Source organism: Balaenoptera physalus (assembly GCF_965194825.1).
Source record: "Balaenoptera physalus genome assembly, chromosome: 10".
Taxonomy (NCBI): Eukaryota; Metazoa; Chordata; class Mammalia; order Artiodactyla; family Balaenopteridae; genus Balaenoptera; species Balaenoptera physalus.
The window spans coordinates 63,299,483-63,312,326 of NC_138889.1; the positions used below are offsets into that span (position 1 = coordinate 63,299,483).

The window sequence follows — 12,844 nt, forward strand, 5'->3', positions numbered from 1 at the left end:
GGGACACAGTCCAGAACGTCTTCCCCTCAGTGAGTGGTGTGCATCCTCGTGCCCATTTTCCTGAGAGGAAAACTGAGGCCCCGTGAGAAGAAAAGCACTGCCCGACAGATAAGATCCTGTGGTGTCCTGGGAAGGTGAGAGTGATTTTTGAGCATGAGACTGACCTCCAGCGTCCCCTGAGCTGAACTCTCAGAATCCTTTGGGGCTTCCCTCTCTAGGATAATCAGGTAACAGTGTTGCTGTGTGACTTTAAGCAAGTTATTTATCTTGGGCCCAGAGTCAACCCTCAGTAACAGAGAAAAAAATCCCATCCTCCTGTTCAGAGTTTTATGGGGATCAGATAGGCTAATGACTAAGGAATAGGTCTCAGCTTGGCTGTGGAACCTTGGGCAAATCCCAGTCCCCATCAGTACAATGGGGCAGTTGGACCAGGGGGTCACTAAGCTCCCTTCCACCTATGTTTTTCTAAATTGTATTCCCACCTTCTAGAGCAACTATGTCCTCTCCCCTTTCCCAGATTTCATTGTGTGGCACTTAACACCAGTTCCCATGGTCTCCAGGGTACAGGGCAGAGGGGGAGCAGCTGGTCCTGGCAGAGGGAGGGCCCCAGGCGGGGTTTTGAAAGGGTAGGAAAGAGGAAGTTGGGCACAGTCAGGGGAGCAGACAGAGGAGCAGGAGATCCATCCTTCCATCCCTGCCAGTGTAGGTGGATGCAGCCGTGGACCACCTCATGGTAAGAGGTCTTCAGCTCCCCTGCCTTCCCCTATCCTGGTCCCATTTCTGGCTGTGATTAAAACAATAGATTGACCCAGAAGGGCAGCAGGGACATGCTAGCTGCCATGCAGGCGGTGGACATCACCCCGCAGGTGGGAGGAGAGCCATTGGAGGCCCAAACCTGGGCCCAGAAGAGAAGAGCAGTGAGGATGGGCTGGGGCCTGGTGGGAGAGAGGGACAAGGCAGCACTGGGGTGGGGGGAGAAATGCCACCCAAAGCAGGAAAGGGCAGAGCTGGTGGGTTGGTGGAGGAGAGCCTGGTGTGATCCTGCTACGAGGCCTGATCAGAGCTTAGGGGCTTGGGAAGAGCCCAGTTCAAAGACCCTCCTGTGTAGACGTGTCTGGACCTGTCCTTCGGGAGCTCTAGGACTTCCCGAGGGAGGAGCAGTTGGGAGAGGATGTCGACAAGATGGAAGCTGGTCCTGGGCAGATCTGTGTGCCTGCGCGCGGTTAGGCTCCCAGCACAGCCCTGTCCTGCTTCAGCCTACTCCTCCTCGGGCTGCCCACGTTTGGAACCCACTGTGTGTGTGGGTTCCTGTGAGGATGGAAGTTGTTCTGAGGGAGGGGCCCCCAGTCAGACCCAGCTCTGGCACTCTCCTAAACTGAGAATCCACACAATAAAATGGTGACTAAAAAAATTCTTTTAATCTTTGATCTTCAAATCTTCAGGAGGTGTGGAGAGTCTATGCCGTGGGCTTTTAAAGATGGAGGAAGTGGCCATAAACTAAGGAATGCAGGGAGTATAGCTCTAGAAGCCGAAAAAGAATACTCCCCTAGAGCCACCCTGCCCTGCCAACACCTTGACGTTAGCCCAATGATATGATTTAGTTCTGACTTCTAGAACCATAAGAGAATAAATGTTTGTGGTTTTAAGCTACTAAATTTTTTTAAAAAGAAAAAAATGCATTTTTCAACCAAGACCAATTTTCTAAATATTATCATCAACATTTCATACCAGTAAATGGGATATTATTTACTAACAGCTTAACAAAAATATACAAGAAGCTATTATTACGGTATGAAAGGGTATTTCTAAAATGATTGATTCCTGGAAAATACGGAAATGAGATGTATTCCCTACACAGACATAATTGGGGTGGGGGGACATTTGTATTGTCATTATACAAGATGATCACATTATATAAACCATATATACTAGAGTATATAACATTTAATGTGGAATTTAATTTCAGAGTAAAACAGATAAAAGTGGTAGCATTGTTATTTTCCTTAAAAGAGGGAAAGTATTTACTTACCTACATTCTCATATCCCACATTTGGGAGCTTTTGAAGAAGCAGAGATTCCAGAAATCCCAAAGCTACTACTAATAATTCCTCTTTGAGTTGAGAAGTAGCATGGAAGAGTAATTAGCAATACCACCTCCTCAGCCAGACTGCCTGGCTGCCCACCTCGTCTAAGTGGTTTGGCATGTCTGGACGTCAGCTTCTTCTCCTGTTAAAGAGGGAATGACAGCTCCTACCTTACAGGGATATTTAAGAATTGAATGAGTTACTTACTTATGAAGGGTTTTGAAAACTACCTGTACTTAAGCACTACATAAGTGTTACCTAAAACAAAAATGGAAATTTGTGTTATTGTGTGTTTGGGATAGGAAGGCTATAATGTTGCCTGGGTATAGAGGGTTAAGGGCTTGAAGGTGGAAGGGTGAGGGAGGCCCCAAAGCAAAGGAGGTTGGAGACTCGGGGTCCCACCCTCTACTCCTTCATCCAGCCTCAGCCTAAGTGGACCAAGATCATGAACGGAAAGCTGAAGTTCCCACCTCCGCTGCTGGGTGCCATTGGACCTGGTGTAGCAGCTGCTGGAGTTGCGGGTTGAGGCCACAGACGGCGGGCCAGGCGGGCCCCTGCAGAATGTGGAGGAGGCTGAGGACCGCTCCTGGAGGGAGGCCCTCAATCTGGCCATCCACCTGGGCCACGAGGCCATCACTGATGTGCTGTTAGCCAGTGTCAAGTTCGACTTCCGGCAGATCCACGAGGCCCTGCTGGTGGCTGTGGACACAAACCAGCTGGCAGTGGTGCGCCGCCTGCTGGCCTGGCTGGAACGGGAGAAGGGCCGCAAGGTGGACACCAGGTCTGGTCTTTCTCACTGGCCTTCTTTGACTCATCAATCGATGGCCCCCGCTTTGCCCCTGGTGTCACCCCCCTCACCCTGGCCTGCCAGAAGGACCTGTATGAGATCACCCGGCTGCTCATGGACCAGGGCCACACCATCTCCCGGCCCCACCCCGTCTCCTGTGCCTGCCTCGAGTGCAGCAACACATGCTGCTACGATCTGCTCCAGTTCTCCCTGTCCCGCATCAACACCTGCCACGGCATTGCCAGCTGCGCCCACCTCTCACTGGCCAGCGAGGACGCCATGCTGGCTGCCTTCCAGCTCAGCTGCAAGCTCAGGCGCCTTGCCCACAAGGAGCCTGAGTTTAAGGTTAGTTTCTGCTCCCTTCCCCTGCCCTCGGTGCCCCATATCTGTCCTTCTGTCCTTCCACTGGGGCGTGGTCGGGCCTGTGGTGGGTGTTCTGGGAAGAGGGAAACAACAGAAAGATGTTCTCAGGAAACCTCCATTCTGATGGGGAGCTGCAGAATTCCGCCCTGAGGGGGATCTCATTCTAATTGCAGACTGGCTGTCACTCTAGGGGCACCTAGTCTCATGGGGGTGGAACAGACCCTATCCTAGGTGTCTCCTGGGTCTGTCTGAGGGAGGAGAGAGAACATAGATTGGAAGGCAGCTGGACAGACTTAGAGATGACATTCAGTAGAACCTGTCCTTTCTGAATACCTACTGTGTGGTCCCCCCTAGAGCATTGTGTGCTGGGGCCTCATGCTTGTGATCACAGCAGGGAGAGAGAGGGCAGAGAGAGGCAGACAAGACTCCCAGGATGCTCAGCTTCATTCAGGGTCTCTGTGGATGGTACCAGAGGGCTTCTAAGGAGCAGAAAAGAGGTCAGGAAGCTACAGATGTTGTGTGCAGGGCAGACTCCTTGGAAGAAGTGGGATTAATCTTGGCTACACAACCAGGTGGTTTAACACAAGTGAAGAGGAGTAGGGAGGATATTTGAGGTAGGGATTCAATCCAAGCAAAGACTCTCGGCTAGTAAAAGTAGACGTGGGATGAGTGCAGGAACCCTGTGCAGACAGAATGCGTGAAGGGGAGCCAGGGAGGCCTGGAGGCAGGGACTGGTCAGGGGCTTTGAATTCACCAGTCCAGTTCCATCCATCACTCGTCCACTGACATCCCCTCTGTGCCAGGCAGACTTGGTCCCCATGGTCAAGATTACCATTAGGTGGGGAAACAAACAAGGATATTAACAGAGTCCTAGGGCAGGATGTGACCTGTGCCAGACGAGCTCAGGGAAGAGCATGCTGCTTCTCCAGAGTCGTAGAAGGATCAGGGAATGAAGAGCCTCCACTTCACGGGTAGCAGGCAAGAGCAGCCCTTTCCAAAGGACCGTCCCTCATCCTCGTAGCAGCCCACAGAAGGAGGCAGCAGGAATGATCATCCCCACTTTCCAGGCAAGGGGGCTGCGGCTTGGATACGGGAAATACCTTACCCAGTGTGACACCACCTGAGGGACCATGCTGGGCCTCAGACCTAGCCTCCTAAAATCCTAGCCTGGATTCTCTCTGGCGTTAGGGCCCCAAGTAAAACTGAGGCTAGGACGGGTAAAGTGGAAACAACTGCCCACTCGTGTCTGCAGCTCCTAAAACTGCCAGCACGGGCTCTCATATAAGGTAGGTGCTCAACAAAAGTAATTCAATGAACCCAAGAAGGCATGAAGAATAGGAGCAGAAGTGGGAAAGGAATAGGGAAGAGGAAGTACAAGGGGTGGACAAAGGTGACGGAGGGGTCTGAGTTGAAATGACTCAGCAATGAGGTAGATGCAGCAACAGAGAAGCAAAGTTGACCCAAGAAGTGCCTTGTTATAGCCAAGAGGACAGGTGGGGTGGAAGGGAAGAAAGGAATAGAGGACTCAGGGTGACACCAGCTGTGGGGAAGTGACGGCCGAGGTAGGACAGAGTCCTGGACCCACTTTTGGGAGGGTGGGGGCTGACCTAATGGGGCTGGGCCCCCAGGGTGGCAAGCACACACGGACTTCTCCCTACAGCCCGAGTACATTGCCCTGGAGTCGCTGAGCCAGGACTACAGCTTTGAACTGCTGGGCATGTGCCGGCACCAGAGCGAGGTCACTGTGGTGCTCAATGACCTGGGCAAGGACAGCAAGACTGAGCCCGAGGCCGAGGGTCTGGGCCAGGCCTTTGAGGAAGGCATCCCCAACCTGGCGAGGCTGCGACTGGCCATCACCTACAACCAGAAGCGGGTCAGCAGGGCCCTACCCACCCCCTCCTCCCCCCACCCTGCCCTGACCCCCTTGCCCCGCCACCTCTGCGTAGTCCCCGCTCCAACCCTAAGCAAGTCCTTTCCCTGCCCTCAGGACCCCTCTTAGATCTTCACTCTGAGCGCCCTTCTATCTAGGCCCTTGATCCTGTGGGTCTCCCACCCGCCCCTCTTACCTTCAGTCTAAGTCCCTAACCTCTCCCCAGCCCTTGGAAGTCCCATTACCCACCCAGACCCCACCTTCAGAACAGACTTCTGGCTCTTACCCTCAGCTCAGCCTCTGGCCTGCTGAGTAGGTTTGGTGTGGTCTTTTTCTGTTGTTAGACTTCAGTATCTCACTCTATTCAGCAAGATTAGACTACATCTCTCAGGGCTTAAGTGTCAAGTGATTCCATGGTTCCCCATTGCATTAGATGCCTGCCCCCTAAGCCTAAGACATGCTCTTCTTCTAGCCTCCCCCACCCCTTACTCCTCCCTCTCACCTACCCTAGATATCCTAACCCACCAGGAGCTTAACCAAAAACCTTCCTTCACAATGGCTCCCCAAGACACCAAAGCCCACTTTCCCTGCTCCTCCCTCCTCAAGACCATGCAGGCTGGTGCCTCACATCTCTAAGAAGACAAGGAATCCTGAGGGTTCTGGGACTGGGTACCCAGTTGCACCCACCACTGCCTGACTTAGATTCAAGAATGCAGGATCTGGAGAGTCCAGGAAAATCTTTGACTTCAACTTCTTCATAGACTAGGAAACCAAGTCCCAAAGAGGGGTGGGGTCTTCCCAAGGTCACATGGCAAGTGGGTTGCCTCTCTTCTGAGCTGGCTGGCCTGGGAAGAAATAAAACATGGTTCAATCTCTATGGCAGGGAAGTCAGTGCACCCAACTGGCTCCCCTTCCTCCTCCCTGGCTGGTGGCCACCCCCTCTCCTCACTCCCATCTCTGCTTAGTTCGTAGCACCCCCCATCTGCCAGCAGGTCCTGTCCTCCATCTGGCGTGGGAACCTGGCTGGCTGGCGTGGAAGCACCACTACCTGGAAGCTCTTTGGTCGCCTTCCTCATCTTCCTCACCACGCCCTTCCTCTGCCTTGGCCACTGGCTGGCGCCCAAGTCCCGGGTACTAAGAATAGAAGTAATGATAACTGTCACTTATTGAGCACTTGTTTTATGCCAGGCCCTGGGCCGGGCACTTTGGGAATGTTCCCATTAGGTAATTTGAGGTGGTCCTGGAAGGTAGGCATTGCACCTGGATTTTACAGTGGAGACACAAGGAACAGAATGCTCTTTTGTCTACAGTAAATAGCAGAGTCAGGATTGAAACTGAGGTCTCTCTGCCTCCAAAGCCTGAGTCCTATATACAGCCCTATAATCTCCTAAAGAGACTCTGCCCCAACCTACAAATTCTTTGGGAGCCCTTGTGGACCCAGATATTTCTATTCCTTCACCCAACAAATATTTCCTTGAGACCCTACTATGAACCAGGCATCGTGCCTGGTGCTGGGGATATAATAAAGAGCAAGCCAGGTACCTGTAAATCAAGTGAGGAATAGGGTGAGCAGTGCTCCAGGAAGCAGGAACAGCATGTCCATCAACGGCCCAGGGAGGGAGAATGCAAACTATTAGAGAGACTGAGAGGAATTCTGTGCAGCTAAAGCATAAGTGCAAATGGCGAGTGGTGGGAAGTAAGCAGGGGCCCGGGTCCCACAGAGCCTTATGCAATGATGGGAGCCACTGGAAGACTGTAATGAGGTGAGAGATCCTATTAGTTTTGTGTTTTAGAAAGCTCTCTCTCCTAGTGGTGTAAAAGATGGATTGGGGGAGGGGCGGGAGTTAGGGAGACTGTCAGAGTGTATGAGAGAGAGGATGTAGAGATGCCTTTAAGCTTCCTGGTCTGGGTGGCTGGGACGTTTTCTAAGATGGGGAAACAGGAGGAAGAGGAGAAGGAACAAGTTTGGGATCAAAAGTGATGAATTTATTTTTAACATGGTTGTGATTGAAGAGCCCGTGGGACCCTCCAGGGAAAGTTACTTTATCTCTGTGATCCTCAGTTCCTTAGCTAAAAAATGGGAATAACGATACCCACCTCATATGGTTGTGAGGGAAAAAATAGATATGAAAGGGGAAGGCCTAATATACAGTACATTCTTGATAAATGTCTGAATAAGTGAGTGAATGAGAGGAGGAAACACGTGGCAGCTGAGCATCCCGGAAGTTATCCAGGGTGGGGAGAGATTTGAACAGGACTCTGAGAGCCCTGCTCACCTTCCTTCCCCCGAGCTGGGCCGCCTGATGAAGATCCCGGTGCTGAAGTTTCTGCTGCACTCGGCCTCCTATCTATGGTTCCACATCTTCCTGCTAGGAGAGTCCCTGGTCATGGAGACGCAGCTGAGTACCTTCTGAGGCCGCAGCCAGAGTGTCTGGGAGACTTCACTACACATGGTTTGGGTTGCAGGTACATGTGTGGGGCCTTTTATTTGTGGCAGACCCCCTTGGGGGCCCCCTCACTTTTCTTCACAGTAAGCACCCCCATGGAGGGGGGCTGCCCCTGTAGATGCTCCCTGAACATATAACCAGACCCCTCCGGGCTCTAGTCCACCAAGGGTTTCCCCTTCACCTCTAATCAGGGGACCTAGCCCTGTGATAGACCCCCTGAGCAAGGACCCCATTCTTCCCCTACCCTGGCATCAGTCGCTACCCATTCTGGATGTTCATATCCTCTCACAAATAAGACACTGGTCCACTGTGTCCGGTGGGAGATTACCTTGGTGTAATGGTAGCCAGCAAGTACACCACCAGGCAATCTATCCCGAAGGTCATGGAACAGAAAGGCTCACAGACCAAATTAAGATGCTTGAATCATACAGTTTATTAAACCCATAAATGGTGTACTTATGATGGTGGTGTTTCGAGGACCAGAGTTGAGGTTTGAGCAGAGGATACAACAGCCGGAAGCAGCCTGGCCCCAACACTTGATTAGTAGGAGAAACACAGGGGCAAGTATGTCTGACCACAGCTGTAGCTTACTAACCATCCTGGTGAACAGCTGTGACTTTTCTTCGCAATTTTTGGGCAGAGGACATGTGAGGCCAGAATGGGTATCACCAGTGGGTAGCTGATTTAAGATCTGATGAATCCTAAGGGCCTCATCTGCCTCGTGTATATTCAGTGTATCATTAATATTTAGTGTCTACCCTAAATATTCTACATATGTTCACACACATATGCTCTACTTGCTTTATTTGTCCAACATGTCACCCGGATAACTAACTTATATATGCTTAATGCATAAGTTCCAGCCATTCTATTGGTGTTCTTTGCTTCTATAGCAGAATTGAGTATTCTCAAACAATTCAGCAAATGCAGTTGACAGTAACCTCCAGAGCTCTACCGAGCATTTGGCTGGTCAGCTCAGCAGCTGGACTGGGGGTCCCTTCCTCATCTGTCTTCCCTTTACTTATCTCTAGCTTGGTTAGCAAACTCCCAAGACACCAGTAGACTAAGTCCGCTACTCCACCCTGTACCAAGGCAGTCGGTAAGGCCTGAAAGAATATTTGGCCAAGAAACTCTGGGGAAGAAAACAAGAGCCATGTAAGAGGAAAAGTTTCTCATCCAGTTATTTACTAAACATTATTGACCTGTATTGGGTGCAGATGAAACCAATACAGTTCCTGCCCACGGGGGAGGAAGTCTTAAGAAACAACACTCCTCGTTTCTTCATGCAATAAACACTTGCTGCTGCCCTACTGTGAATGAAGCCCTGAGAACACACAGATAAACTAAATAGGGTTCCTTCTACACATTCAACGTATATAAATAAACATCCACCCTCTGCTGCCGTGGGAACGGATGCAATTCTCACTTCGCCCTGCACTGCTTGTCTCCAGGCCCGCACACGTTCTCTTTCCCCACAGCCCTCTCCCTGTCCATGCTGCCCCTTCACCTGGCAGGCTCCTACTCCTCCGTCAGGTCTCAGCTCAATCGTCACTTTCTGGGAGAAGTGAAGCTTTCCCTGGTCCCCAAATCAGGGTGAGGATCTGTTCCTAAACATTCTCACAACAGCCTCTGTTCCCCCGTTTTCCACCTTCGCAGTTACCGCACTGGCTTGTAACGACTTGGCTACGTGCCCGCCTCCCTCACTCGATTATGAACCCGGGGAGGCCAGGGACTGTATTTGTCTTATTCACCACAGGATCCCACTGGCACATGGTAGGAGCTTAATCAGTTTTTATTCAATAGTAACTACTGGGCCTTGTTCTGGGCACCGGGGGCAAGGAGGTGAATAGGCCATGGTCCCTGCCCTTGAGGGGTTCAAAGTTCAGGGGAGGGGATGGGGGCAGACCCAGGAAGAGATATCCTGCAGTGCCCCACGGCAATGGTATCACAGAGGTCTGAAGAGAGCTGTGAGAACTCACTCCCCCGGTTAGGGAAGGCTTCACAGAGGAGGTAAGATTTGTCCTGGGCCAGAAGGTGAGCTTGCCTTCAAAAGGGTGTGGAAGGGCTTTCTAGGTGGACAGGACCATGAGTGAAAAAGCACTTGCTTGTACCCAGGGAACGGAGAAGGGTACGACGTGGCAGGGTCACCTGGCTAATGGGGTCCAGCTCCCAAGACCCTCCATCCCCAGGTCAGGCCCTGGGCCCCGGGCTGATAATGAGCAGGTTGATAATTTGGAGCCCCTTCAAATCAATATTCTTTAAATAGTTGTCCAATATATATTTGGTGGAGGGAAGGGAGAAGCAGATTTCAATCATTCCCTCCCAATAACCAGCTTCTTAAGGTGTTACTCACTTTCTGAGTTTATCAGCCAACTGGGATCAGTGGCACAGGCTCCGTGGCAGCTGAGTCTGCATCAGCCAGGAGTTCTTTTTATTTTCAGGTAAGATCGCTGTACTTAAGCAGACTAAACGTCTACATTTTATCCATTTCATGCCTTTGATAGTTTAGTTCTCCCACCCCATGGATAGTTTCCCCCCACCAACCATACCTGCAGCCCAGCTCTGACCTGGACGGAGGAGGTGCCTCACCCTGTCCTGGCTCCCTACCACCTCCTTCAGGCTTCCTGTGGTTTGAGTGTAAGGAAGTGTGGATCGAGGGCCTGTGCAGTTACCTCCCAGACTGGTGGAACATCCTGGACACGGTCGTCTTGTCCCTGTACCAGGCGGCCTTCGCGCTCCTGGCCGGGCTGGCCCACAGGCACTGCCGGGATGCCCCGGACGGGGCTGCCTGCCGCTACTTCACCTCGGCTGGTGAGTGCCTCCCAGCTCAGCCCTGAGTCCCCCAGTCCCCTCTCTTCCTTGGTTCTCGGCCTCAGCCCCCCAACCCCGTTCCACCTGCACAGAGCGGAGCGAGTGGCGCACGCAGGACCACCAGTTCCTGGCTGAGGTGCTCTTTGCTTCACCCGCCTGGCCTACATCCTGCCGGCCCACGAGTCACTGGGCACCCTGCAGATTTCCATTGGCAGGATGATCGACGACATGATCCGGTGCGTACTGCCCCTGCTCAGAGCATCCTCCCCTCCGATGGACCCCACCTGACCTCCTTCTGAAGCTCCCCAGCTCTAGTTAGCACAGGGATTCTATCCTGGGCTGCTTGTACAGGCTCCAGAGACCTCGGAAACCCTGAAACTACAGGCAAATTTTTGGATGTAAATGTAAAGGTACATTTCTCTGCAGAGAGGGTCTATAACTTTCATCTAATTCTCAAAGAGGCCCATGACTCCAAAGATCAGGAACCACCAATAGCAGAAAGAGCCCTTGGCTGGCATTCCAGTCCCAGTTCCTTTGCTGTCTCCATGGCCCTCTCTGGGGCTCAGTTTTCCCATCTTTGTGGTGAGGCACTGGACTCAGGGGTCCCTTTGGATGGTTTCCACTGTACAACTCCTCTTGGAACTCATGGAATTATCTGGTCTTCCTGGTAATTATCATCTAATCATTTACAGCCTACCTGGCCTTTCACCCTAATCAGAGCTCATTGTTCATGCCCGCTTCCCTGGGAAAGCCCTGCCTGAGGTGGGATGGGTGTGGGTGCCCTTGATGGGAACAGCCCTGGTTACATCTGTGAACGTCTTCAGCTCAGCTCAGCCTGGAGAACTTGCCATCCCACCCCTGAGACTCTGCTAGCCTTCCGTGTTGCCAGCCCGCTCAACTCACATGTGGCTTTAACTCCACTGGTGATAAATCCTGTCCAGTAGGACTCTGTGACTCTCCCTCAACCCTGTACCACATCTCAGCATCTCGGTCCCTCCCTGGGAGCCTGGCCCATCCCCAGCTTTGACTGTTTCAACCCAGAATCCTTTATTCTGGAGGGAGAGCTTCTGCTTCAGCACCCTTTAAATCCCTTCTCATTTCCCACCCCCTAATTTCTCTCAATAATAACCACACTGAATCCTTGTCAAGTAGAGGCTGAGACTGGGAGCCATCATCCCCATCTCTCTTCCCAGAGCCTGACTTCTCCCAGGGAAGAGACCTACTCTGACCCTCCCCCATCCCACCCCCTGCCAGGTTCATGTTCATCCTCACGATTATCCTGACCGCCTTCCTCTGCGGCCTCAACAACGTCTACGTGCCTCACCAGGAGACAGAGCGGCTGGGCAAGTACTCAGGGGCAGAGGCAGGATGGGCAGGTGGGATTCTGGGACCGTGAACTTGGAGCTTAGTAATCACCTCTTCCTCATGATCAGATTCAGCTTAAGCAATTTTGGCAAGAACGTAACCTAATTGATGATGTGTACTTTCCATCATATCCCATCAGGAGGCTCACGACGTCAGTTTAGCCCATTGGTGAGGCCCATTGGTCTAGCAAACCTCTCCACTGAAAAGGAGATACCCTTGTGGTAACGAAGAGCGATGTTGAGACTCTGTGACTAGACCACTTTCTTTCAACTTTGCTCTGAGTGGATTTAGCATCCACAGGTGATTTTTGTTTAATTAATTAATTAACTATTTCATGCGTTGGGTCTTCATTGTGGCGCGCAGGCTTCTCATTGTGGTGGCTTCTCTTGTTGCAGGGCTCAGGCTCTAGGCACACGGGCTTCAGTAGTTGTGGCTCACAGGCTCTAAAGCGCAGGCTCAGTAGTTGTGGCACACAGGCTCTAAAGCACAGGCTCAGTAGTTGTGGCACACAGGCTTAGTTGCTCTGCGGCATGTGGGATCTTCCTGGACCAGGAATCGAACCCATGTGCCCTGCACTGGCAGACGGACTCTTAACCACTGCGCCACCAGGGAAGTCCCTCTACAGATGATTTTTACCTGCATCAGTTACTATAACAGTGGCTTCAAGATGCTGATTTTCTATTGCTGTCATTCCCTGTACATTTCTTTGTCGGCATTCTTCCATAAAGAAGTGCTTCCTTCTCCACTCTTTTTGAATATCACTATGGATTCAAAGATTTTTAAAAAATATAATAATCCATTACAGTCATTATTCTTTTTTTGAAATTAATTAATTTATTTGTTTTTATATTTGGCTGTGTTAGGTCTTCATTGCTGTACATGGACTTTCCCCAGTTGCGGTGACTGGGGGCTACTCTTCGTTGCAGTGTGCGGACCTCTCATTGTCATGGCTTCTCTTGTTGCAGAGCACGGGCTCTAGGCGTGCGGGCTTCAGTAGTTGTGGCTCGCGGGCTCAGTAGTTGTGGCTCGCGGGCTCTAGAACACAGGCTCAGTAGTTGTGGCGCATGGGCTTAGTTGCTCCGCGGCATGTGGGATCTTCCCAGGCCAGGGTTCGAAC

At 51.7% G+C, this 12,844-nt stretch overlaps 1 protein-coding gene across 1 annotated transcript in view; it reads left to right on the forward strand.

Moving 5' to 3' along the window:
* The window catches only part of XNDC1N (XRCC1 N-terminal domain containing 1, N-terminal like), a gene marked incomplete at its 5' end in the record, with an annotated part of 37,854 nt that overhangs the window by 17,784 nt on the left and 7,226 nt on the right, over positions 1 to 12,844 (forward strand). Inside the window, 13 exon segments of the mRNA XM_082476780.1 lie at positions 1,141 to 1,222; positions 2,432 to 2,585; positions 2,587 to 2,866; positions 2,869 to 3,216; positions 4,895 to 5,107; positions 6,070 to 6,165; positions 6,167 to 6,235; positions 7,396 to 7,515; positions 7,519 to 7,570; positions 10,171 to 10,362; positions 10,455 to 10,505; positions 10,508 to 10,598; positions 11,617 to 11,709. Coding sequence (XP_082332906.1) covers positions 1,141 to 1,222; positions 2,432 to 2,585; positions 2,587 to 2,866; positions 2,869 to 3,216; positions 4,895 to 5,107; positions 6,070 to 6,165; positions 6,167 to 6,235; positions 7,396 to 7,515; positions 7,519 to 7,570; positions 10,171 to 10,362; positions 10,455 to 10,505; positions 10,508 to 10,598; positions 11,617 to 11,709 — 1,841 coding nt within the window.